Raw genomic sequence first — 25,030 nt, forward strand, 5'->3', positions numbered from 1 at the left:
TGCAGGGGGAGGGGAGAGGCCAAACTGCTCCGCTTGACCATCACTGCAGGGGACTGAGAAAGGATGGGGAGAGCAAATTCAAATTCATCAGTGTGTTTCTCTGCATTTCTTGGGTGCAAAAACCACCTTTTTTCCCCCCTCCTTTGTTTTGTTTTGGGTTTTTTTGTTTGGTTTTTTGTTTGTTTGTTCGGGTTTTTTTGTTTGTTTGGGTTTTTTTCTAGGAAAGCAGAATGAGGGCACCATGATACCCCCTGTAAATTTGGTCTTCCACCGAGAGATTATGGATACTCAGGGCAGCAAGTGATGCTGTCTCCCCATCTTTGAGTAAGGCACGATGCCAAAGCCATGGCAGTGACCTGCCCTGGTGCCCTGTCACCCCCTCTGCCCCCAGGCCACCTCTCTTCCCTGACAGCCCCTTTCCTGTGGCACACATGGGTCCCCCCAAGGGTGCTGGGGGTCAGGAAGGAGGAGGGCAGGAGCCTGTAAAAATAGCCCCCAGGTGCCCTCTGCCCCAGGAGCAATTCCTCCCTGGGTAAACAGGAAATCTATTCTTAGGCCCATTCAGGGCTGAGGGCAGGTCCCTGCTCTGGCTTGTTTTGTTCCTCACTGACACAGGGGTGACGCCACACCAAGGGCCACCACGCAGAGCCTGCCAGCCCTGTGGGCTTCCCCTTGCTCACTCTTCCCCCCCCAGCTGCTTTTCCAGGGCTTTTCCGGTGTTGTTGGGGTTTCCCCTTCCCACGAGGGCTGTTTTGGGGTGTCCCTGGATGGCTCTGCATTGTTTGCTTCTTCTGGGCTCAGCCTCATGCTGGGTGGCACCCTGAGGGGCATCTGCTTTGGCAGAGCTCTTGCCCTGACATCCAGCTCCTCTCCCTCTTCCTTGATGGGGTCTCTTGAGCTGGAGGAGATAAAACCACCATGGTTTGCCCTTTCCCAGGATGAGCTGAGCTGGGTAGACGGAGCTATGATGCTCATAGCTTTTTCCTGTCTCTCTGAGGCCCCCCATCCACCTTTATTCCACACGCTTTCCCCAAGAGACGTCCCCATTTGCAGTATCCTGCTCCAGCTCCCTTCCTTTCCCTGTCTCCATGGATCTGTTCAGCCTGTGGCACCCCTGGGCTCTGCCCAAAGTTGCTGCGCTGGAGCTGCTGTGTGGTCCAGGCTCAGGCAGCAACCCCTGCCTGCAAAGGACAGCCCTCCCTGCCTGCCAGGGATTGTGGGCTCCTCCAGCTCCATGGGTTCCTGCGTCCCATTTCAGCCCCTGGCAGGCTCAGAAGTGGACACTTCTGCCCAGGCAACATTCTTGGGGAGCTAAAGATGATGCAGAGAGAAAAATGTGGAGCTGCAGCCTAAAGTGCTGCGTGAAACAACCAGGGGTGCTCGTTATGATGACGACAGAGAGGGGGATCTCCCGTGTCTCCTCAGCATCACAGCAGCACCTGTGTGGACACAACCTTGCCCCAGAGTGCTTTCCCCCAGGAAACAAGTAACTGAGGGAGGTACAAGGGTGGAAAGTGCTTGTGGACAGGAGTGGGTGAAGGGAAAGTCTGGGATGGGCAGGAGTGTGGAGTGGCTCAGTGATGCAGGTGAGGGGTGTCTGTGGTAAAGAGGAACACCCACACCATGGGACTGCAGCAGTGTGAGGCCAGGACTGGTGACAAGCTGGGAGGGGACATCCTGAACCCAGCACTGGGGTCCCTGAGCTGTGTGGGTGAGCCACAAGCTGGGTCCCTGCAGGGCATCAGACCAGAGCTGGTGACAGATACGGCGATGTGGAGGCATGGGGACAATCCCATGGAAAATACACCCCCAAAGAAGGCTGCAGGGACCGCAGAGACGGGTCGCAGGCGGGATTTATCCCAGCAATCCCAGTTCCACAGATTTCACCACTCCGGGCATCCCCCGCGCCGCGATGGAGCAAGGACGGGGCGGGGCTGCCCTCGCGTGGCCACCGGCGGTACTGCACAGGCCGGGGCTGCAGGGGCGAGGCCTCCCCAAAACCCCCCATCCCTCCACCTCATTCCGTCCAGTGCGGAGAGCAAGGACGGAGGGCAAGGGGAATCCGGCTTGTCCGTGTGGCGGCAAATGTCCCCCCGGCTTGTCCTTGTCATGATGAAAACCCAAACGCGGAGATGTCGGGGGTCTGCATGAAGCCAGCAGCCAGGACAGGCTGGGGAGGCGACTCCCCAGGCAGCCCAGGGGTGGGAATGGCTCATTCTGCTTTGTCACAGGGGTCTGCATCCTCCTCCTCATCCTCTGGTGCGTGATCCCTGCGGCAGAGCGTGCCATGGCCCTCATCCAGCACCGCTTCAGCTCCTCGGTGTCGGCCAGGAAGGTGTGGACCTGCCCAGACTGTGCCAGCTGGAAGAGGTGGCGGGAGTCGCTCTGGGGCAGGTCCTTCACCTGGTAGCCCAGGAGGGGGATGGAGGTGTGGGCTCGCACGTCCTGCCAAGAACAGACAGTGGTGGGAGGCAGGGGGTGGGCACAGTGGGATGTCCCTTGAGGGTGGATCCGAGCCCGGCCTTACCTGGGGGGCTGCGTAGATGTACAACACGAGGGGATCGTCCTGTGGGATCACAAACCAGCCCCGCGTCCCCCCCTTGCCGTTCTTGTCCAGCAGCTGCAGGGAACTGCAGAGCAAACTCCTGCTTGATACCTCTGCAGCTCCTTTCTGCCAAAAAAACCCCCAACAAATCTCTCAATATACAGTGCAGGAGGCAGAAAGGGCACTGAGCAAAGGCTGTTTCCTAGGAAATTCCCCACCCATTCCACCAAACCCCCAAAAGCAGAGGGGGCTGTCCTGGCTGTGAGGGTGCTACTGAGATCCCGTGGTGAAGGGAGCTCTGGCTGTTGGGGGTCCCTGGGCTTGGAGCAGGAGGGAGCTCAGCACATGCTCCCTCTGACTGCTGTGGGAGTGACTCGCACCCCTCCTGCTGCAGGGCCAGGCTGGCACAGCGATGCTGGGGACCAGGGTGGGTGGCAGAGCTCAGAGGGACAGAGGGGGGCAGAGCTCACCTCCAGGATGCCTTTGTGCTTCCCCTCCCAATCCTCGAGCACCGCGTGGCCCGTCAGGAAGATGTAACACTCCTGGCAGACGCGGTTCAGGCGGTTCCCATCGTACTGCAGCTCAGCCTTGTAGTCAGAGCAGCGAGCACACACCACCTGCAGCCACACACAGGGACACCGCTGAGACTCGGGGATCCAGGGACAGCTCCGTGAGGAGCTGAGGGGCGGGAGCAGCCCTGAGCCTGGGGGGGAAAGGGATACACGGTGTAGGAGAGGTGTGGTCCTGCCCCAGCAGCCACCTGAGCAGGCCGGGAGGGAGGGGAAGGAGGGGAGGGGTGACTCACGTATCCGCAGGCTCGGCAGTGGTGTCTCCGGCGGGTGATGGCGTTGAAGGGCTCCCTGCAGCGCATGCACATCGTCACCAGGTTGTCCCGCACCCACTGCGGAGCTCGGCGGCCCAGCTCCTCTGTCTGAGGGTGGGGAGCTGCATCAGTGGGGCTGGCCAGCCATGCTCTGAGTGCTCCCAGCCCTCTGCTCTCACCCCTTCCTCTCCTCAGCCCTTCTCCCCGTCCGCAGCCTCCCCCCAGCTCGGTTTAGCGAGGAGAACTGAGGCACAGCAAGGTGGGCTCTGTGCAGGGGGCATGGGGAGAGCAGGAGGGTACCTTCAGTGCAGGGGTGTCTGTCTCCAGTCCAGGTACTGCTGTCTTAAAGGTCTCACTTCTCTTCTCCTTCCTGTCAATGGCATCTTGGAAGGCCTAGAGGGAAAGGCAGGGCTGGAGGGGCAGTTGGGGGCTGCCCTGACACAGAGCATCCCACTGGGATGAGGCAGATGTGCCACCACTCCCAGCACTCGGTGGTACCTTGATCCAGGTGTCCATCTCCTCCCCAGACCTGGATACAAAAGGGAGATAGATAAGTTGTTGTCCCTGCTCCCTGAGGGTCTGGGTGAGGTCCCCCTTCCCCTTACCTGGCCTGCAGCTGCAGCGTCCGCTGCTTTCCTGACACCAGGAAGGTGTGAGGGAACTCTGCGTCCTTCAGCTCCCACACCTGCCAGACACCAGAGAAGGGATGTGGAGCTGAAGCCACCTCCAGCACACAGAGACCTTCCTCCATGATGGAAGGGATGTCCCTTGGGCACAAGCCCTTTAGCCCCTCAGATCCCACATGCACAAGATTTCACTGGCATTTCGCAGGATCAGAGTGTACCAACCTCACCCACAAGCCACCCCTGGCTCCAGCTCCTCCCTCCTTCCTGAGGAAGTGAGGGGCAGCAGCCATGTTACACCCCAAATTGGGGTGCTTTTGGAGGAGTCAGGGTCTGGGGGAAGCACAAAGACAAGGTGCCTGTCTGACCTTCATGCCGTCCACGTTCATGCGGAGGCGAACCTGGAACTCGGCGCCCACCTGGATGACCTTGGGCACGCAGTACAGCAGCATGTTGTTGAACTGGGAGAGGGATGAGTTGGAGCTCAGCACCTGCCTGCTCCCAGCTGGGGGCTTCCCTGGGATCTGGGGATCTGGGGATCTGGGGGATCAGATCCCCCAAGCCTGAGCTGGTCCTTGAGAAGAATCCGCCTAAAGTGTGACTGTTTCTGTCCCAGCCCTCTCCCACCCTACAAAGGTGAGAGAGGCACCTCCCAGGGCTGCCTTGCCCATGGGATCAGCAGATTCCTGACCACATCCTTCACAGGATGCCCTGCATTGAGTAGGGTCAAATCTCCAACCTCTGAATTCATCCCTTCTGGGCCAAGATGACCCAGCAGCACCCAGGCCAGGCTGTGCCGCCTCTGCCCCCATTCCCATCTTATCTGCTCCCTCCCCTTCCCCTGGGCATCCCAGCTCCCACCAGGAACAGGTACTTCTCCGACGTGCTGTTGTTGCGGGTGGAGACTTTTTGGATGGGTCCCTCCTTGATCAGCTGGTTGGAGGGATCCACAATGTCGTCCTCGAGGCCCAGCCGCTGATAGACCACCCAGAGGTTCTGCAGCCGTTCCTGGGGGAGGCAGAGGGACCTGGTTTTGTGGGGTGATGAGCAGCCACAACCTTGCCACCCCTGGATTCCCCCCCTCCCCACCTCCCAAGCCAGCTGCTGATAACTGGGAGAGGTGGCACTTGCTCTGTCAGCCCAGATTCATCTTTGGGAGCAAATCCCAGCTGGTCACATCACTGATGTTACAGACATGACTCCCCAGGCTCAGGGTGATGGGGTCAGGCATCAAGAGCAGGGTCTCAGCTCCTGTGCTGAACCCACAGTGCTCCTGTCCCATTCAGGAGCTGCAAAGCACTTCCAGCTGGGACAGGCACTCACCATCTCGGCAATAGCTGCGTTGGAGTGCTTGGCCACCATAAAGATCATCTCCAGGGCCTCTGCAAAGAGAAGAGACAGGCTGGAGGTTAAACACCTGCTCTGGAGCTGTGGGAAGAAGCTCCTGGCTCTGTCCCTCATGGATGTATATGTGTGGTGGCTGCTGCCTTCCCCTGGACCCAACCCAAACGGCCCCAAAATGCTAAACAAGAGTCCAGGTATGGCCAGACTGTGTGTGGTGGGGTCCTGGGAGGACAGACAGACAGTTCCCATATCCCTCCATCCCAGCAGGACTGGGAACTGTGTTATCTCCAAGGGTCTGAGAGCTCTACAGGTCTCCCTAGGGGATGCTCTGGAGGGACCACCCTTATCCTGAAACACCACCCTTCCTCACTGACCTCCACAGCCCCTGGAAGGGCAGATTAATCCCTCTCCCTGCCAGAAAAGGATCAGACTGAGAGGTTTATCAGACCTCAGGGCAGTTGGTGAGTGAATCCAGGTATTCTGATGCCTGTGTACAACACTAGGGATTGGTATTTCCCCTACAAACCCACCCTGCCACTCCCCAGGGTGAGCCAGACCGAGCCCTTACTCTCGGCATCGCCCCGGTCGGGGGACTCCGGCGGCAGTTTCCGGACATAATCTTTCAGGAGGAGTTCGTAGCGTGGGATCCTCTGCACAGGCTCCAGCATGTGGTGCTGCAGCGTTAGATTAGCACAGACCTTCCTCTTCTGGGGAGAGACACCAGGCATGGAGAGAGGAACAGTGACCAAGGCAGCTCCCACCCTCTGCTGCTCCCCCCGTGCAAGGAGATTTTGGGGAGCACTGCCGTGGTCCCTCCCCCTGCCCTCACCTGGATGTCAGCAATGAGCTCCTGGAAGGGCGGGGATTTCTCTGACCAGGCAGTGATGAGCTCCACGGCCTTGTCGAAGTTCTTCACATATTCTCCATACATCTTGAGGAATGGTGCAAGTTTCTGGATCACATCCCCAATCCGGGGGTTGCGGTTCCTGCAGGAGGGAACCGCAGCTTCCTCAGTGCGTCGGGGCAGACAGACAGTGAGGGATCAAAGGAAGGGGTGTGGTGGTTTCATAGGATTCCAGAATGGTTTGGGCTGAAAGGGACCTTAAAGGTCACCCCATTCCACCCCCTGCCATGGGCAGGGACACCTTCCACTAAACCGGGTTGCTCCAAGCCCCATTCAAGCTGGCCTTGGATACTTCCAGGGATGGGGCACCCACAGCTTCTCTGGGCAACCTGTGCCAGTTCCTAACTCTTCTAGTAACATTTGTACTGCTGCAACCTGCTACATCCCCACACAGCTTCCTGCTCTCCAGAATGAGAATGTCCCCAGTCCAGAATGAGAATGCAGCCAGTCTGGGCTGTTCACACCTGGGCACATCCTAAAACCACCTGAGATGCCACCCCCACTTTTCAGAAACACTCTGAGCTGAGTGTTTTAAGGAAGTGCTTTCCAGCACAAAGACATTTGGAGCAAAGCAGGCCGAGCTCTGGTCCTGGTGGGAGCCCAAACTCAGCACTGCTCCAGGTGTCCTCCTGAGCTCACCAATCCTCCATGCGCTTCTGCAGCTCCGGCAGGAAGAACTCGGAGTGAAACTGGTGGATGGAGGAGATGTTGGAGAAGATCATTTTCACCACCTCCTCTGGGACTGTCTTTCCAGTTTTGGCTTCTTTCATCAGCTCTGTGTAGAACACCTGGAAGAAAGCAGGGGTGAATAAAAAGGGTCAGGAAGGGGCCTGAGGATCCCATTCCCTCTCTGGGACTGGCACATGGCTCAGTGAAAGGCCTGACTCTGTGCAGGGGGGAAATCCCAGGCCCCAAGAGAGAAGCAGCGGGAAGGCTTTGATGGGACAAGGGTGCTCCGTGGAAATGGGGGGTGTAGGAAAGGCAAAGGCCAGACCAAATCCCTGGCCAAGAAGACCAGCAGCCCCCTTGTGTCTCTGTTGTACACCTTCACCCTCTCCAAAATCTCCTTGCGTGGGCCCCTCCACTGCCCAGCTCACCTGGTCGAGGAGGTGGAGGCGGTTGACATAAGCCTGCTCTGTCTCCAGCAGCTCCAGAGCGATTTTCTTTTCCTCTGGTTCCTGCATGGAGTGGGAGGAGATGTGACCCCAAGCTCTGAGCCAGCTCAGGCAATTCCATGCCTGAGCATGGGCACCCACCAGGGTCCCCTGAGCCACCTCCAGAGTTCACCTCCTTTCCAGGCTCCAGCCCCGGGCCCTGGGGCCTCCTCCAGTCGTCCTCACGGATTTTGTGTCGCAAAGAACGGAGGCATTTGAAGCTGAGCCCATGCTGACCTTGCTGCTCCTCCTCCTGCTCTTGCTCCCCTTGGAGCCTGGCAGCCCTTGGGGAGAGGCTCCAGTGGGCAGGGGATGATGGAAGCTGCTGGGGCTGGCTGGCTGCAGCAGTGGTCTGGCTGTGAGGAGCCTGGTTATCCCTCCAGGCAAATTTGCTGTCCCTGCTACAAAGGAATCAGCGTGATCAGCTCACTCGTTCTCCCACTGAGCTCCCAGGCCCAGCTCAAAGCCACCATCCTCGAGCAAAGGTGACAAGAGCAGCAGCTCCCTGGCACTGCCACTGCTCTGCTCTGCTCCAGCCCTGCAGAACAAACATCCCCAAATCCCCCATGGGGCCAGGATCCAGCTTCTTTTTTCCCAGTGCCTCCTGCTGCTGTGGCTGGTTCCTGTCCTGCTCTAGAAAAGCAGGATTCTGCTATTTATCCCAGGCATATCCAATTATTTCCCAGGTACAGCTCTGGCACTGCAGATCCAAAGTGGGGAGAAGCCCAATAGCCAAGAGCAGGGCTTGTGTAGGTGGTTTTGCAGACAGGTTGTTTTTTGGTCGTGTTTTCTCTTTCCTTTTCTGGCAAAGGGAAAAGAGCAGGCACAGGAGAGAAGCCAGGCTGTGAAGGTGACAGTGAGCTGTCTGTCATCTGAGAGCTGGTCCCTGTAGGAAACTGCTCTGGGTATAAACTGGAAAGATCCACTGTGGGTCTGCAGACAGGAGTGGGATGAGGATGGAAAAACCCATGTGAAACTGGACACAGAACTGCAAAGTTGAGGATAGGAGGTGACTTGAGGGGTAAAGATTCATCTGAAGATGATGTTGGGTCCCTCCCAAGCACAGGTCTGTGATCTCAGGAGTGCATCCACAGCCATGCACACATCCCCTCCTGTCCAAGGGGACTGGCAGAACCCTTCAGAGACAGAGTCTTTATCCATCTTTCCCAGTGCCTCCCAGACCTGTGTCAGCCCAAACCCACTGTAGAGCTCCCACAGGGAACTTCTCTCTTTCTGTTTGTGCTGACTTGGGCCAAATCATTTTCTGTTCCAGAAAACTCGTTCCCAGGTTCCCCAGCTTCCTCTGAAAGTCCCAAGTTACTTTTATTTCCTCTAAATCAAACTCACACTCCATGATAAACAACAAACACTCTGCAGCAGTGATGTGGAGGCAGATCAAACCCTGCAGCAGTTCCAACACAACATCATGGGGGTTGATGGGGACAACCACAAATCCTGGGAAAAGCACCCAGTGGAGATGCAGGCAAAGTTCTTGGAGTAAAAGGAAATCCTGTGCCTGAGCAACTCTAGGAATTGATGTAAAACTCACCTGCCCAACCACGCAGCCCCATTAATGCTCACTGAGAGCACCTCAAGGAAAGGCAGGATTCTGTACCCTGATTCAACAGATGGAGAAACTGAGGCACAGACTTTAACAATAACTCACCTCAAGCCTCAGTATTCCTTTTACACCAGAATCAGGGCAGATCTCTTCACTCCAACCCCAGAACCACACTGTCTGAGGGTCCCAGGTCACACTCCAAGTAATGGTGCTGTTTTACAAAAGGCACTTGCTCTCCCCCTTAACACAATGCTTTACCTTCCCTTTCCTAGGAGCCACACCTCTGCAAACAATTGCACAGTCTGAGGCTGGGATCCTCCCAGACACCCAGGCAGTTAATTCCCAGAGGAAGAAGACCCCTGCCTACATATTTGCAAACCACAATTCTTTTCCCCAGCAGCAGCAGCAGCAGCAGCAAAAGGATTCACCAACCAATACTGAGTGTGGGGGGAACAGGTTGCCACAACCTGAGCCAGGCAGAGTCACTCACATGCCACTGAGGTTTTCAGGCTTCTGTTCATGACCCACAGCGGGAGGAAGACAGTGATAAAGAATAACAAATCACCTTGTCAACTTCTCCACAGCCTCCAAACCGCCTCCACGGTGGGTTTCTTCCTTCCAAAACCCACTCCACGTGGAGCCCACACACACCCTCAGCACCCAGAACCCTCCCTCCTTACCAGTGCTCTTCAAACACAGCCACCAGCTTCACCACACTCTGCTGATCATCCACCTCTCCCTCCATGGCACCACCTGGGAACAGGTCCTGGGTGTGCAGGAGCTGCAGGAGTGGGAACTGCTGGCTGCAGCTCCCTCCTTCTGTCCCCCTTTCTGCTTTGAGGGGACCCAGGCTGTGGTTTGGGGTAGAGGATTTGCACAAGGCAAAGCTCACCCACCGCCCTCTCTGTGGCAGGAGAGCCTGTCTCTGGCTTGGCCTCAAAAGGAAAAGGAAAGAGGAAGCACAGCAGGTTGTGAGTAGGAGAAACGCTGAGAAAACACTGGGGACTGGTTCAGTTTGGGAAGGTGGCACAAACCAGGCAACAGCAGGAACAGTGCAAGGGCACCAGCAGGGCAGGAGGTCGGACCTGCTGCACAACCTGGTGCTGGATCCCCCCCATGACGGGTGGGATGTGTCCCACCAGGGTGGAGTTCAGGGTGGGATCTGAACAGTCCTGATGCCCAGAGGGGCTGGGAATGGGCTGGCAGGACCCTGCTGGGAAGGAGGGAGGGAGTGGTGCAGGGGGGCATAAGGGGCTGATGTGTGTGTGGCTCTGAAGCCAACCAAGGATTGTTGGCAATAACAGACAAGGACTGTTGGCAATAACCAAGCACTGTTGGTAATAATGCACCGTGAAAAAGAACAAGATGTGGCTGGAGAAAGGTCCATGTGGAGGGAGGGCATTTTTCTGGGATAAATATCCTGCTTGTAATTCCTAGAGAAAAGCACAACATAGCACAGTGCAAATGCAGGTCTTTCTTTTTCTTTCCGTTTTCCTTTTTCCTTTTTCCTTTTTCCTTTCCCCTTTCCTTTCCTTTCCTTTTTCCTTTCCTTTCCTTTCCTTTCCTTTCCTTTCCTTTCCTTTCCTTTCCTTTCCTTTCCTTTCCTTTTCCTTTCCTTTCCTTTCCTTTCCTTTCCTTTCCTTTCCTTTCCTTTCCTTTCCCCTTTCCTTTCCTTTCCCCTTTTCTTTCCTCTTTCCTTTCCTTTCCTCTCCTTTCCTTTCCTCTTTCCTTTCTTCTCCTTTCCTTTCCCTTCCTCCTTTTCTTTCCTTTCTCTTTTCCTTTCTCCTTCCTTTCCTTTCTCCTTTTCTTTCCTTCTTTTTCCCTATCCTTCTCTCTTTCTTTTCCTCCTTTCCTTATTTCCTTGTTTGTTTCCTCCTTTCCTCCCTTGTTTGTTTCCTCCCTTCCCTCTTCTCTTCCTTGTTTCCTCCTTTCCTTCCTTGTTTGTTTCCTCCTTTCCTTTTTTCTTCCTTGTTTCCTCCTTTCCTTCCTTGTTTGTTTCCTCCTTTCCTTCCCTGTTTGTTTTCTCCTTTCCTTCTTTTCTTCCTTGTTTCCTCCTTTCCTTCCTTGTTTGTTTTCTCCTTTCCTTCTTTTTTTCCCTCCTTTCCCTCTTTTCTTCCTTCCTCTTTTCCTCCTTTCCTTTTTTCTTCCTTGTTTGTTTCCTCCTTTCCTTCCTTGTTTGTTTTCTCCTTTCCTTCTTTTCTTCCTTGTTTCTTCCTTGTTTGTTTCCTCCTTTCCTTCTTTTCTTCCTTGTTTCTTCCTTTCCTTCCTTGTTTGTCTCCTCCTTTCCTTCTTTGTTTTTTCCCTCCTTTCCCTCTTTTCTTCCTTGTTTCCTCCTTTCCCTTCTTCACTCCCCCTTCCTTTCCTCCCCTCTTCCTCCCCTTCGTTCTCTCTCCCCCTCTTCCAGCTCACCTCTCCCCTTTCCCCACCCCTCCACCCAAACCCCACCTCACGTCCCACACGCTCCTTCCCCCCGACTCTCCCGGTCCCTTTCCCCTCACGAGCCGCGCTCGCCGCCGCTCCCTCCCTCAGGGCCGCGCTCCCCCCGCGCGGCCCCGCAGTGGTTCGTGCCCCGCTCCCCCCGCGGCCGCGCGGTGGTGGCGGCGGGCGCGCGGGCGGTGACGCCCGGGCCATGGCGGCGGTGGCGGCGCTGCCCCCGGGGGCGCTGTCGCCGCCCGGCGCTGGCGGCCCCGCGGGGGACGCGGCGGCCGCTGAGGGCGCCGAGGGGCTCTTCGTGCTGCTGGGAGCGGGGGTGGCCGCCGCCAGCCACCCCCTGCTCTACGTCAAGCTGCTCGTGCAGGTCTGGCTTGGGGGTGGGGGGGGAGGGAGAAGGGAGGGGGGGGGGAAAGGGGAGGGGAGGAGAGAGGGGAAGCGGCGGGATGGGAAACAGATGGGTGAGGGGGGGTGAGACCCCCCCGGCGTGAGGGGGAGGTGGGCGGCTGTGGAGTGTGGCTGTGGAGAGCGCCGTGGGGTGGGGATCAGTGCGGAGAGTCCCCCCTGTTCTAACAGGACCCCTCTGTGGGGTGGGGATCAGTATATACAGCCCCCCCTCCCATTATAGCAGGACCTCTCTGTGGGGGGGGATCACTATATACAGCCCCCGTTGTTCTAACAGAACCCCTCTGTGGGGTGGGGATCACTATATACATCCCCCCTGTTCTAACAGGATCCCTCCGTGGGGTGGGGATCAATATATACAGCCCTTCTGTTCTAACAGGACCCGTCCGTGGGGTGGGGATCAATATATACAGCCCCCCGTGTTCTAATAGGACCCCTCTGTGGGGTGGGGATCACTATATACAGCCCCCCCTCCCGTTATAACAGAACCTCTCTGTGGGGTGGGGATCAATATATACAGCCCCCCCTGTTCTTACAGAACCCCTCTGTGGGGTGGGGATGACTATATACAGCCTCCTCTCCCATTATAACAGGAGCCCTCTGTGGGGTGGGGGCACCTAGGGAATGGGGGAGCACCTATAGAATGGTAATGGGATATAATGGGATATAATGGGATAGAACGGGGCATCAGGACCCCAGTGTAACGGGAGGAGGTGGGCTGGTGTAGAGTGCCCCTGTGGGGACCTCCATAGGATGGAGATCAGTATATACAGTGATAAAAGGACCCCGTGTGTGGTGGGGGCACCTAGGGAGCACCCACAGGATGGTAATGGGATATAATGGGATATAATGGGAGATCAGGGCCCCAGTATGATGTGGGGAGGTGGACTTCTGTATAGTGTGCCTATGGAGACCTCCATGAGGTGGGGATCATTATATTCAGCCCCAGTGTTATAACAGGACCCTCTGTGCAATGGGGGCACCTATGGAATGGGGAGCATCCATAGAATGGTAATGGGATGGGATCCCTGTGTATAACAGGGGATCAGGACCCCAGTGTAAAGGGGGGATGTGGGTTCCCAAAGAGTGTCCCTATGGAGACATCCATGTGATGGGGATCACTGTATATACAGCCCCCCTCTTATAACAGGACCCTCTGTGTGATGAGAACACCTATGGAATGGGGAGCATCCATAGAATGGTAATGGGATGGGATCCCTGTGTATAATGGGGGATCTGAACTGCAGTATAACAGGGGAGGTGGGCTCCTGTATATTATTCCTATGGAGACCTCCATGGGATGGAGATCACCATATACAGTGATAACAGGACCCCCTGTGTGGTGGGGGCACCTATAGCACTTACAGAATAGTAATGGGATGTAATGGGGGGTGTAATGGGATATAGTGGGGGATATAATGGTATATAACAGGGAATCAGGGCCCCAGTGTAATGGGGGAGGTGGGCTTCTGTATAGTGTGCCTATGGAGACTTTCTTGGGATAGGGATCACCATATACAGCCCCCCATGTTATAACAGGACCCCCTGTGCAATGGGGGCACCTGTAGAATGGGGGGCACCTGTAGAATGGAGGACCCCCATATGTAATGGGATGGGGTCCCTGTGTATAATGGGGATCTCTGTATAAAAATGAGGGGCCTGTGTAATAGGAGGATGAGGACTCCCTGTACAGTGGGGGCTCCTTGTAGGGGCATTGGGACCCCCTCCTGTGACAGGGGATGGGGATACCTCATACAGTGAGGACCCCTATAAAATGGGGAGGATGAGGATTCCCCTCTGCAGTGGGGGCTCCCATATAAGAAAGGATGGGAAACCCCTCTATAATGGGTATCCTGAGAACCTCTCTGTAACAGGGACCCCCTAAAATGGGGAAGCAGGGCCCTGTGTACCCTTGGGATCCCATATAATGGGAAGGGGAGTGCCCATGTCACTACATCCCCGTGCATCTGAGGGTGATAGGGGCAATGTGGCCCTTTGGCAGGTCATGGATGCTGGATCAAGGCTTTGGGAACACCAGGGCAGGGATGTGCTCACGGGGTTTCTCTCACAGGTTGGGCACGAGCCACTGCCTCCAACTGTCGGAAGAAATGTGCTGGGAAGGAAAGTCCTGTACCTGCCTGGCTTCTTCACCTACGGTGAGTGAAGGTCCCCTCCTGCCAACACTGCTCCAAACCAACCCTGCAATAACCTGTCCCCCCTGCCCTGCTCATTGCTGTTTTAGATGGAGCCCTAAGGGGACAGAAAGACCAAGAAAAGAGAAGGTAATATGTTCAGAAGGAACAAAAAGCTAGTATTTTGCTCTCTTTGGGAGAGGTGGGTGAATATTTTGTGACCTGCTGTCACAGCAGTTTTGCTGCAGGGAAGGGGAATGCACAGTCCTGAAAGCTGAGTTGGGCCAATCCCAAAATCTCTCAGCAGCACCCATGGGTTAGGAACCAGCACAGGAGCAAGGCAAGAGCACTGGAAACACATCCTGAGACACCCAGGGCTGGAAACACTGTGATAGTGCCCTTTGGAAGATGCATTTTCCAAACAGATGGACAGTGTTGGGTGATGGAGGGGGCAGAGCCCTCCTGGCTTCACTTGGACAGCACCAGTTGGGGAGCAGGAGCAGTCAGTACCCACCAGCACACAGTGGGTTGTCTCCCACCTTGTTCTATCAGGGAGAAATTGGATCTGTTGGCTTTTTTTTGTGACTAGAGACCTGAGGAAGTTTACCTGGGAGGAGGGGGTGGGGCAGGAACTAAACATGGGTTTGTGAGATCCACATTAACCCTGAACCTGACCCCTGGGGGTGGAGGGAGAAGGTGACACCACACAGCACGTGGGATGATCCCTGGTGACACCACGTGGGATGATCCCTCCCGACCCTGGTTCAGTCCAAACTTGCCTTGTAGCCCTTTCAGGTGAGCAAAACCATCAAAAGATGAGAAGGAGCCCAAAACACTGGAGCTTTCCTTCCAGGTTAGACAGATGGCAGGGTGTAAGAATTCTTGGCATCCTGTATGAAGCTTATTTAGAACTGTTACATTAATAAATCACTTACGGTGGGACTGGTGTGGTTTTGGCTGAGTGCTGGAGGTGTTTGGGGTGTCTCTCCATGAGCTGACCCCTCCCTGACTGACAGCAGCCTGGTGTTTACTCACCCAGCCAGACACATCGTGGAAGTGGATGGGAAAAGAGGCCTCTTCCGTGGTCTGACTCCTCGCCTCATCTCAAGCACTTTATCAACCATCACCAGGGGGAGTGTGAAGAAGGTAAAGGTCGGATTCTCTCTCCATTAATCACCTTGCTGGGTCAGTCAGTGCTACTGCAGCAGAGCTGGGAGCCTGCAAGTGCCTGCAGCCAGCCAGGACTGCACGTGGAGGACCAATGCACCCATCCCTCTCCATGTCCTAAGGGCTTGGAATAATCCTCCAGCAGCCATATCCCCAGAACTTTTTTCTTTTAAATTAATTTTAATTTAATATGAACATTCCCTTGCCTTTTAGCTTTTGTCAGCAGTTTCATGACCCCTCTCTTCTTCTGTTTTACTTTCCATCCTTCCTTCTCCTGTATTACTTCTTGCCTTTTTGTCTTCTCCTCACATCTAGAGTACAACTGTTCGTGGTTTCCCTCTGTCCTCAGACATTGAGGATTTGTGGGGCAGAATCTCCATCAGTTTTGACCATGTTTCTTCCTTCTGCACTCAGGCTTTTCCACTGGAAGACATGGAGCACGTGTCTAACAAGGATGATGTGAAAACTTCCCTTAGGAAAGTGGTGAGAGAGGTGAGAAGTGGATATTGCACGTTAATGAGTGAAGGGGAGATCCCACTGGGGATGTGGAGAGCAAAGGAAGCTTAAGCCATTGTCTGTGGGTGAGATTTCTTGGAGGGAAACTCAGGGTGAGAAGTCCGTGGTGTTCAGCAGCCATTCTGTGTCCAGCCATGAAATACTTCATAGCAATAGAGGTTTGCCACGAAGAACAGATTTCAAGAGGGACCCAAAATGGGTTTCCCCACATTAAGGGAAAGGGCCTGATCTGTGCAGGTGGAGCAGCACAGCTCTTCACACAGGTGTGTTTGTTCTCCCCAGACATCCCACGAGATGATGATGCAGTGTGTGTCCCGGGTTGTCTCACATCCGCTGCATGGTGAGTCCTGTCCCTCCTCCTGGCAGCCCCCTCCAGGCTGAGGATCACCCCAAAACCCTCTTTACTCACACTCCTCTGTCATACAAGGCTGATGCCTGGGTTGGCATCAGGGACTAAGCCAGCCCAGCGATGAGCTGCTCTCTTCCCATTCATCCAAGAGCTTGTCCCAGAGATCCCATTGGGGTTAGGGCCAGTAGCAGCCTTCTAGTACCTAAAGGGGCTCCAAGAGAGCTGGGGGGAGACTTTAACAAGGGCCCGGAGTGACAAAACAAGGGGGAATGGCTTCAAACTGCCAGAGGGCAGGACTAGATGGGTTATTGGAAAGAAATCCTTCCCTGTGAGGGTGGGGAGGCCCTGGCACAAGTTGCCCAGAGAAGCTGTGGCTGCCCCATCCCTGGAAGTGTCCAAGGCCGGGTTGGACGGAGCTTGGAGCAACCTGGGCTAGTGGAAGGTGTCCCTGCCCGTGGCAGGAGGTTTGGAAAAAGATCATCTGTGGGGTTCCTTCCAGCCCAAACCTCTCTGTGATTCTACAAAATCCTTCCCACCACTTACAGGCTCAGCAAAGGCACCTGTTTCTAATGAGTCTTGCAGTGATGAGGAGCACTGAGAGGAGCTGGACGTGCTGTGAGTTGAGGGAAGGGAGAGCAGGAGGGTCAGGCTGAATTTTCCTTCGCATCCATTGCAAGCCAAACTGGATTTGTTTCTTTACCAGCCCTGTGTTTCTTTCCTCCCAGTGATCTCCATGCGCTGCATGGTCCAGTTTGTGGGCCGGGAAGTCAAATACAGGTGAGTGGCTGCACCTCTGGAGGGTCTGGGGGTCAGGGGTGCCAGGTGCTCCCATGCCATGAGAAATACAGCAACCCAGGAGGTTTGGGAGAGCAGAAAATGAATCTGAGCTGTGGTTAGAGGGTGGGTGACTTGCAGGGTGAGGGGACATGGGAAGGCTGGGTCTGTCACACCTCTCACACAGCGATTCTCCTGCCTTTTTGCTTTATGTGTTAATGGAAAGGGAAGGCAGCAGGGAGGCAGAGGAGATAATACAAAGCATTGCAGGATTTTTCCAAGTCTTTTCCAGCAACACCTGGCCCTCTGCAGCCACTTGGAAGTGTGCTAGACAGGACTGCAGCTAACCCACGACAGCCAGTGTGAGTTCCCAAAGGCAGGACAGGGTCCTTGGGCTGAGAATCAGCCTGATCAAACCACGTCATGTGCTGTGGTTGTGGCACTTGTGTCCACTCACACAAAGCCACGCAGAGCTTTTGTACCTTCAGCATTAAACAGTTGTCTGCAGGGTGAGTGTTGTCCCAGTCATTGGAGACTGTGAGAGTGCAGACACGACCTTCCTTCCCTCAAGCCTTCCTGGTTTGAGGAGAACAAGCTGATTTCTGCTGGAATGATGGCTGGGGAGACACTGCTATGGCTGGGGGCTGCATGTGAAGCTGCACAGGGCAGGGATGGAACAACCCCTGCATGCTCACAGCTCTTTTCCTTTCTTGGCAGTGGTGTGTTCAGTGCCATTGGCAGGATATTTAAGGAAGAAGGGATCCTGGGATTCTTTGTGTACGTGAGTTGTTTAAATATTTTCTCCCACAGTCCAAAGACACCGATGGCTCTCCTGGCTGCTCTGCCAACCTCAGCCAGAGCCACACTGAGCTGAAACCTTGTCTGACCAAGGGACTCTCACATCACCCCCCTGAGCACAGATTAAATCTGTGCCTTTGACAGGGCTCCAGTTTGGCCATTAAGTTTGCCCCAGATCTTATCTTCAGTCAAGCCTTCAGAACCCAGAGGAAACTCTGTATTTTTTTTTTATCTTTCTTTTTCCCTTAACCCTTCTTTGTGTTTCAGTGAACCATTTAGAGCATTTGTTTGTGCAACAGGCACCAAGATCAAGTGCAACAATAAGATCCCTTGTTGAAATGAAAGCCAGGGCCTGGATAAGCAACACATTGCTCTGCAGGGCACAGTGGGTGCTTGTAATGAGCTGATGGCAGCAGGTTTACCTGTGTGGTGGGAGTGTGAGGCTCCCTTGGCTCAGCAGCGTTCCTGCCTGGACCAGGAGGAGCTGAAAGATGCTTCCAGCTGCTTCCAGGAAGGTGGCAAATTGGTGGCATCACTGAAATGGAAGTTTAGTGGACACCTTTTTGCTTGAAGCCTTAATTAATGCTTCCTACCTTTCTTTTTCACATCTACATAAAAGAAGAACCACCTGCTGTCTCTGCTTGTGGTGGGGAGATAACTCACTGTATTATGTCAATAATAGTAAAGGCAGCTCTGAAATTTCAGGAGGGGTTTTCAGGATGCCTTTGGCTCTGCAATGACAAAATGTGGGCCTCCAGCTGAAACCTGAATGCATCAGGAAGAGGGAAGCAATCACGGGGGTCTCATGAGGAAAGGGCCAGGGATCTGCAGAGCTCCCATCAACTGTGTCACTGCATCTTCTCAGCTAAGCTGTGCAGCTCCACATCTCCTCCATTAAATCCAGGTTCCTCTGGGATAGTCCCTGAGTGTGGGGTTTGGTTGGAGCAGGCTGCCCACAACCCTCCACCTCCCAAGGAAGTGATTTGAAAGCAGCCGCCACATTCCCTTCCATCCACATAAAATAAACACTCCTGGTCGCCTAATTAAACTTAATAGTTCACAGGAAAGGCTTTAACACAACCCAAATTGTCTCAGGAGGGCTCTGAAGTTCTACATGCTCTATAACTCTGTTAGGAAATCCCACTGCTGTGAGGGGAACACAAACTGCATCTGAAGGACCAAACTGCTGGGTTTCTCCTCTGAGCCCTCCTGGTGCAATCCCAGCACATCCACTCCCTTAAAATCATCACAGTGCACTTGTTTCTTGTGGTCTTACAACCCCTACACAGCAATAATGGCAGCACACACTCTCTGAACGAGTGCCTGGCTAGAGATAAGTCCACACCCTTCTCCTCCTATCTGCAGCAGGCTCCTGCCAGGCCAGAAGGATGTTCCCTGAGCTCTGAAACTGCAGTGCATGGTCAGCTCAAAGGTGGTTTGTCCTTTGCACTGGGGTTTCCTCTCCCTGGGTCACATCACTGTACATCATTCAGACTTCCTCATCTGCCTGTTGCTGTTCCAGCTTTTCATCATCTTCCAAAAATATTCCTACTCCAGATGTTGGACATCTCACCAGGTGTGAGAACTGTACTACTCACTTTATTATGGCAATAATAGTGAAGGCAGCTCTGAAGTTTCAGGAGGGGTTTTCAGGCCTGATGCCTTTGGCTTGTTGGGTTTGTTTAATCCCTTTCTGCAGCTCTTTCCCTGGTCTCCAGCATCCCATAAGCTCAGGGCCATCATCTGTCATTATTTTGGAGAGGAGAAAAAGATGAGATCCTTATTGCAAGTGGAACAAACAATCCAATTCTCTATCAACGTAGCGGTGAGGTTTTCCTTATGTGGCTCCCCTGGCCCAGCTTTCTGTTTCTGGACTTTATTAAACCCCCATCATATCTGCAGCAGCTCAGGGGCTTCAGACTTGAATTTTGAGTTAGAGAAAGGATGTTTTTTACAAAGGCTGAAAGCCAAACACAAAGCAGACCATCTCTTTGGGACCAGAGAGCTTTGATTTCTTTGTCCTGTCTGCTGCTCTCATGTCTCACATCTTTTAAGCCAGCGGATCTTCTGTTGAAGACTTCTGCTGTGCTCAGTCCCTGAGACCTCAGCTGCATCCCCAGAGCTGCCAGGGCCTTGAAAATACAGAGGTTGTCTACAAAAAGTGCCAGCACAGCACGCTGGATCAGAGTCCCAATTGCTGCTCTGCTGCTGCAGCAACCACAGCAGGAAACAAAACTGGTCCCCTGCTCCAAGAGGCAGCATCGTGTTTGGGAAGAAATGAATAAATCAGTGCTTGGAGTTGGCTCTTTCCAGCCCAGCAAATGCTCGTGTGGCTCTCAACAGGCTCATTTTCGGAAGAACTGACCACATCTGCTGGTGAAACACAAGTTTTAACGCACACCTGGATCCTTTTGTGGTGGAACAAGCCCTGCAAAAGCAGGAGATCCTGTGCTTGATGGCTGCACTGGTGCAACAGATGCTGCCAAAGCACCAACAAACTGGAGAAACCCTTTGGAATGTTTTGTTAATGTTTTTAGTGCCATTATCTGCAGAAGTTGGGGGTGCTGGCGCTGCTGGGAGCTCTGGTGTGTTGGTGGGAGGCATAAACCAAAGAACTGTTCTCCTGGGAGCAGCAGGGACTGGGAGAAATCAGAAGGACACAAGTGCTGCCCCCAGTTAATCCCACTTTTCAGTGGAGTGGGTTGTGCAGGAACAATCCCTGTCATTTTGACTTTTAAAAGAAGGGAGATTCCACAATGAGATGAACTTCTCATCCTGCATCCAAAAAAGCATCTGCAAAAATGGAAACCACTTCATCTGTGTCTTGCTTGGGTTTCTGAGCAGGAGTTGGGCCAAGAAGGGATTTTGGGATAGAACAAGGGGAGCTGAGTCATGCCCAAACAACAGATTGCAAACACTTCTCACTCTAGAGCTGAGTGAAGGCTGGGAGATCCCTGAAATCATCTTTGTTTAAGTTCCTCCCGAAGTAAAAATGCATTTTGAGGAGTGGGTGTCCTGTGTGCTGGTGGAGGGAAGGAGGGCTGGGCACCTCGGAAGGTGGCACTGGGACCCTCCTGCACCTCACACCCCTCCTTTTGCCGTTGCAGTGGTTTAGTCCCTCACATCCTGGGGGATGTCATCTTCCTCTGGTGCTGCAACCTCGTGGCTCACTTCATCAACACCTACGCAGTGGACGATAACGTGAGTGGAGGTGCCCAATGGAGGGTTTGGGGTCTGGACCGGGCACCTGCAGTTGGAAGCAGGTGCTTCCTGGGAAGCAGGGGCTGATTTAATACAGATACCTGGCTTTGGGTACATCCCTGTGAGAGGGCTGAAGGTGCTGTGTCTGCTCAGGGCTGTGCCTCACCTGCAGTTTGGGGGATCAGATTTGACAGCAAGTGCCTTCCCAGATTCTCAGCAGGGGTGCAGCATGGTCACTGTTGCTTTTTGCCTTGTTCCTCTGCCCCATGCCCTTCACCTCAGGCACAGGGGGGTGTCACACAGTGACTGTGACAGCCTGGTGTCATCCCCCTCCTCCACAATCCCTGTGGTTTCTCTTTGCAGTTCAGCCAGGCGTCAGTGATCCGGAGCTACACAAAGTTCGTGATGGGGGTACGTAGGCAACTGCCATGTCCTCTCCCCTCTTCCTGCCATCTGGGACCTGAGAGGTTGTGGTCTGAGGACAAAGGCTGGTCTGTACTTTACATCCAAATGAGGATAACATGCAAAAGCTGGAGATAGCTTTTTTGACATGGTGAGCATTAGAGAGGCCACTGTTTTCCTGTGCTTTCAGATCGCTGTGAGCATGCTGACGTACCCATTCCTTCTCGTGGGAGATCTCATGGCAGTGAACAACTGTGGGTATGTCCCTCACACTGAGATCTAAAGCTTTCCCTTCCTTTCTTGCAGCCCCTTGTTTGAACCCGCTGCTAACGACCGTAAAGCTTTCCTACAGAACCATAAACTCTGTGGCACCTCGCAGAGCTGGCTCGTTTCCTGTCCCAGGTTGCTTATAATTTTAGATCAGAGGGCACAGACACGAGCAGCAGAAAAGCTCAAGTGGAGAGAAATAGGGAGAGTCGTGGTGGTGTGGTCCAACCTGAGCTAGACTGGAGGCAGAGGGATCAAAGGGACCGTGCTGGCTCCAGGGAGGGGCACGAGGGAAGCAGAGCTCTTACTGCAGTGAGGGGTGCAGACAGGAGCAGGACCAGGCTTGCCTTCCCGATCCCACTGCTGCAGGAAATCTGCATTTGTGCTCATGGGAAAGGGATCCAAGCAGCTGGTGGAGTGTTTTCTCAATATCTTCTGGCCCTTGAAGGTGTAGATACAGTCCTGGACTCTTAACGTATCCAGGTAACGCTCCTTGTTTGTACACTCCAGGGGTAATTAAATTACATGATCTGGTGCATTGTAAATAACGAGCTGGTCATTTGGCCGCCAGCCCAGTGCAGACACTGTTTCTGTGTCCTCACTTACACTCACTGCTGCTCTTGTGTTACCTGTCTGGATAACGTGACATCCCTCAGCTGTTCCTTGTTGCCACGCAGGTTGCGCGCCGGCCTCCCTCCCTACGCTCCCGCTTTCACATCCTGGATCCACTGCTGGAGGTACCTCAGTGCTCAGGTGAGGGAGCGGGGCACACGCTGGGCTTTGGGCTCCCTCTGCTCCTTCCCAAGGTCTCCAGCATTCCCCAGAAGTGCTGCATCCTCACAGTGCTCTGTAACCTGCTTCTATCCCTCTGGTTTGGTGCTGGTACCAGCCGTGGCAGTGCTGGTCTGCCTGTTACATGCCCTGAGCTTGCAGCCTGCAAACTTTCAGCCAGTGCCTTGCAGCAAAGGGTCTCTGCCCCTCTCCATCCATCATCCCTGAGGGAAATGGCCCGACTCCAGCACCCACAGGGCTGAAACACCACTTACTCCTCCACAGCAGCCCAGGGTGCCCAGACCTTTCAGCCCTGCCCTGGGCACGAGTCAGTCCCTGCTAAACCAGCTGCAGTTCCCTCGGCACGGCTGCCCTGACCCCGTGCTCACTCTCCCCCACAGGGGCAGCTGTTCCGTGGCTCCAGCCTGCTCTTCCGCAGGGCTCCCATCCCAGCTGCCTCCTTCCCCATCGACTGATCCTGGGCAGGGACAGCTGATGGACGTGGACTCCTCCAGAAACCCCAAGCTTGTTTTGATATGTGTCATATTTCTATTCTCCGATCCGAAGTCCGCGGTGCCAGAACTGGCGCCTCCTCTCCAGCAAGGCCAGCGACAGACTGGCTTCTGGACATCTGGCTTCAGGCTCCAGCTGGACCAAAGCTCCATCCTCATGGCTGTCTCGACTGGGATGTGTAGCAGAGAGAGCAGAAGGGCGTTGTCTTGTCTGTTTGGTCCAGGCTGTAGCCCTGGAGTCACTGGGGAAGTCCAGGAATCCAGAAAATGCCCAGGTACTAAAGGAGCTGCAGGGACAAAAGACTGCTTCGTGCTGCCCAAGCTGAGAAGCAGCAGGAGATCCAAGGTCACCTCGCTGCAAAGGTTATGCCAGGTGACCACCCTCCTGCCTCATCCTTCTGGAGAGGGCACACCTTGGTGTGGCAGGGAGCTCATCCTGGGCAAGATCATCCTGGGATCCATATTTAAGGTTTGAGGGTACCTGAACACCTGGGAGCACCCCACCTCCTACAGGTGTGAGAGGGAAATTATAGGATCAAAACAGAGAAGGGAAACAATCCCACTACAAAGAACAGCAGAGTCCCAAAGAGACAGGTACAGCTCAGCTCAGGGCAGTGTTGGGACATGGGCATGGAGAGAGCACTTGGGGAGGGATATATGCTGCTGATGTCACGGCTTTGGGAAGGGTTTTTGTATTTAAGGTTCACCCAACAGAGCTGCTGGTGTGGGGTGGGCAGGCAGGGAGGGGAGCTGGGTTGGACTGGCCCGACTGCTTTGATGGGCATCTCCCAGGCAGCAGCACCAGGAGCCCTGCTGGGCTCCCAAACCCCAACATTCCCCCTTCACTGATGGACATGGAGGCACTGGATGCCAGTGCTGCACACAGAGGGCTCAGGGCAGCAGGGGCACACGGTCCAGGGCTACCTGGAATAAAGGAGTAAACCTGGAGCTGGCCAAAGACTCATGAGGCATCAGGTTCAGGGCTCACAGGAGCATGGCTGGCTCTGTGTGTAGCAGAGCTCACGGGTGGCATCAGGGCAGGATTTGTGCTCAGACAAGATTTTTTTTTTGCACCAGTCTGTGCTGTGATGGCAGCCAGGCAGATTTCCCCATTTTGGTTCCCCCACGAAGCAGTCTTTTGCACAGAGGTGATGCTGCACTCCCTGGAAAGAGGTTGTGGGGTCCATGAGCAGGTTCCTGTGTGCTGCAGCAGCACCAGCTGGGGTCACATCTCATCCTGGTCCTCGGGGGACCCCGGCCTGCCATCACACAGGGTTTTTCTCCATCAGACAGGGTCAATCCACACTTCCCAGGCAGGGTTTGCAGGACAGTGGTGGTACTTGCTGGGACTGGCAGTCCCCACCCAGCTCCCTTTGGTGTAGTGAAGTTGGTCCTGTCTGTCCTCCTTCCCTTCCTCCCTCCCCATTTGTGCTACAGTAACAGAAGTTAAATAATGCATGGACCTGTTCCCTAACACCAGAGATGATTTCAAAGAGGATTTAATTATGCTCCAAAATACAGCTATAAAACAATTCTTGGGTGTTCCTGGTTTTTTGGGGGTTTTTTAAGTGTGTTTTTTTTTTTCTGCATAACAGGCTCTCTCAGGGAAGGTTTCAGTTTAAGACAGGCACTTCCTTTGGTCTTTTCCCCAAAGCAGAGCTAAACCAACCGTTACAAACTCAGTTTCCCTCTGATTTTCCTCACCTCCATGGAAGATCAGGAGGTTTAGGCTGAGCAAACTGCATTGGGTGCATGTGGAGTGAGGGTGGAGGCAGCAGAGGGCTTGGCTGCATGAAACAATATACGTGGGATTGGGGTTTTGGAGTTAAAATTGACCCTGAGGTCTTCTGGAAGGGGTGTTGGAGACCCTTTGCTGCTGTCAGACCTGTCAGGTGGGCTCAGCTGCTCCATCTTCCCCCTCACAGCATCCTCACCCACCGGCCTTTGCCTGTTCCAACACTGGGCACTGCACCTCCCAGATCACACACCACCTGCTCTGGAATATGTACCTTTACCCTCCAAATTAAGGCCACTTTCTGCTGGTCACATGCCTGTGAAACCTCCTGCAGCCTGTGCACAACCTGGCTGCAGCCCCGGCAGTGAAAAGTGCTATTTCCTGTCCTTTGAGGAATTTACTTAAGGAATTTACCTAAGGAATTTTCCTAAACCTGCACCAGAGCAAGCTTCCTGCCAGCAATTTCTGCCCAGTTCTCCATGACCCACAAACTTAGCTGTAAACACAACACTTGAATATAGGTTTTGTTCACTCAATTTAAATGAAAACCAGGTTTCAAAGCCTTCAGTTCGCTGCCTTACCTTGAAGCAGGGGCTGCCGTTCTTAAGATGATTAAA

The 25,030-nt window shown here is 54.2% G+C and overlaps 2 protein-coding genes across 2 annotated transcripts; one reads left to right on the plus strand and one right to left on the minus strand.

Annotated features, from left to right (window-relative positions):
* Positions 1 to 2,099: 2,099 nt before the first annotated feature.
* FGD2 (FYVE, RhoGEF and PH domain containing 2) lies at positions 2,100 to 10,493 on the minus strand. The gene is given in 17 exon segments (XM_032710449.1): positions 2,100 to 2,259; positions 2,262 to 2,445; positions 2,528 to 2,671; positions 3,016 to 3,162; positions 3,351 to 3,476; positions 3,669 to 3,761; positions 3,867 to 3,897; positions 3,974 to 4,053; positions 4,360 to 4,452; positions 4,853 to 4,999; positions 5,315 to 5,373; positions 5,904 to 6,042; positions 6,165 to 6,321; positions 6,879 to 7,027; positions 7,337 to 7,417; positions 7,527 to 7,794; positions 9,635 to 10,493. Coding segments are annotated over 17 exon segments (2,010 nt in total). The 5' UTR covers positions 9,700 to 10,493; the 3' UTR covers positions 2,100 to 2,212.
* A 1,090-nt stretch (positions 10,494 to 11,583) lies between these two features.
* MTCH1 (mitochondrial carrier 1) lies at positions 11,584 to 23,171 on the plus strand. The gene is made up of 12 exons (XM_032710450.1): positions 11,584 to 11,751; positions 13,861 to 13,945; positions 14,961 to 15,067; positions 15,503 to 15,580; positions 15,887 to 15,944; positions 16,679 to 16,730; positions 17,445 to 17,504; positions 20,633 to 20,726; positions 21,090 to 21,137; positions 21,319 to 21,386; positions 22,073 to 22,148; positions 22,568 to 23,171. Exons 1-12 carry the CDS (start codon positions 11,584 to 11,586, stop codon positions 22,640 to 22,642), a joined length of 969 nt encoding a protein of 322 aa, XP_032566341.1. The 3' UTR covers positions 22,643 to 23,171.
* Positions 23,172 to 25,030: the final 1,859 nt, after the last annotated feature.

Source organism: Chiroxiphia lanceolata, chromosome 25, assembly GCF_009829145.1.
Source record: "Chiroxiphia lanceolata isolate bChiLan1 chromosome 25, bChiLan1.pri, whole genome shotgun sequence".
NCBI lineage: Eukaryota > Metazoa > Chordata > Aves > Passeriformes > Pipridae > Chiroxiphia > Chiroxiphia lanceolata.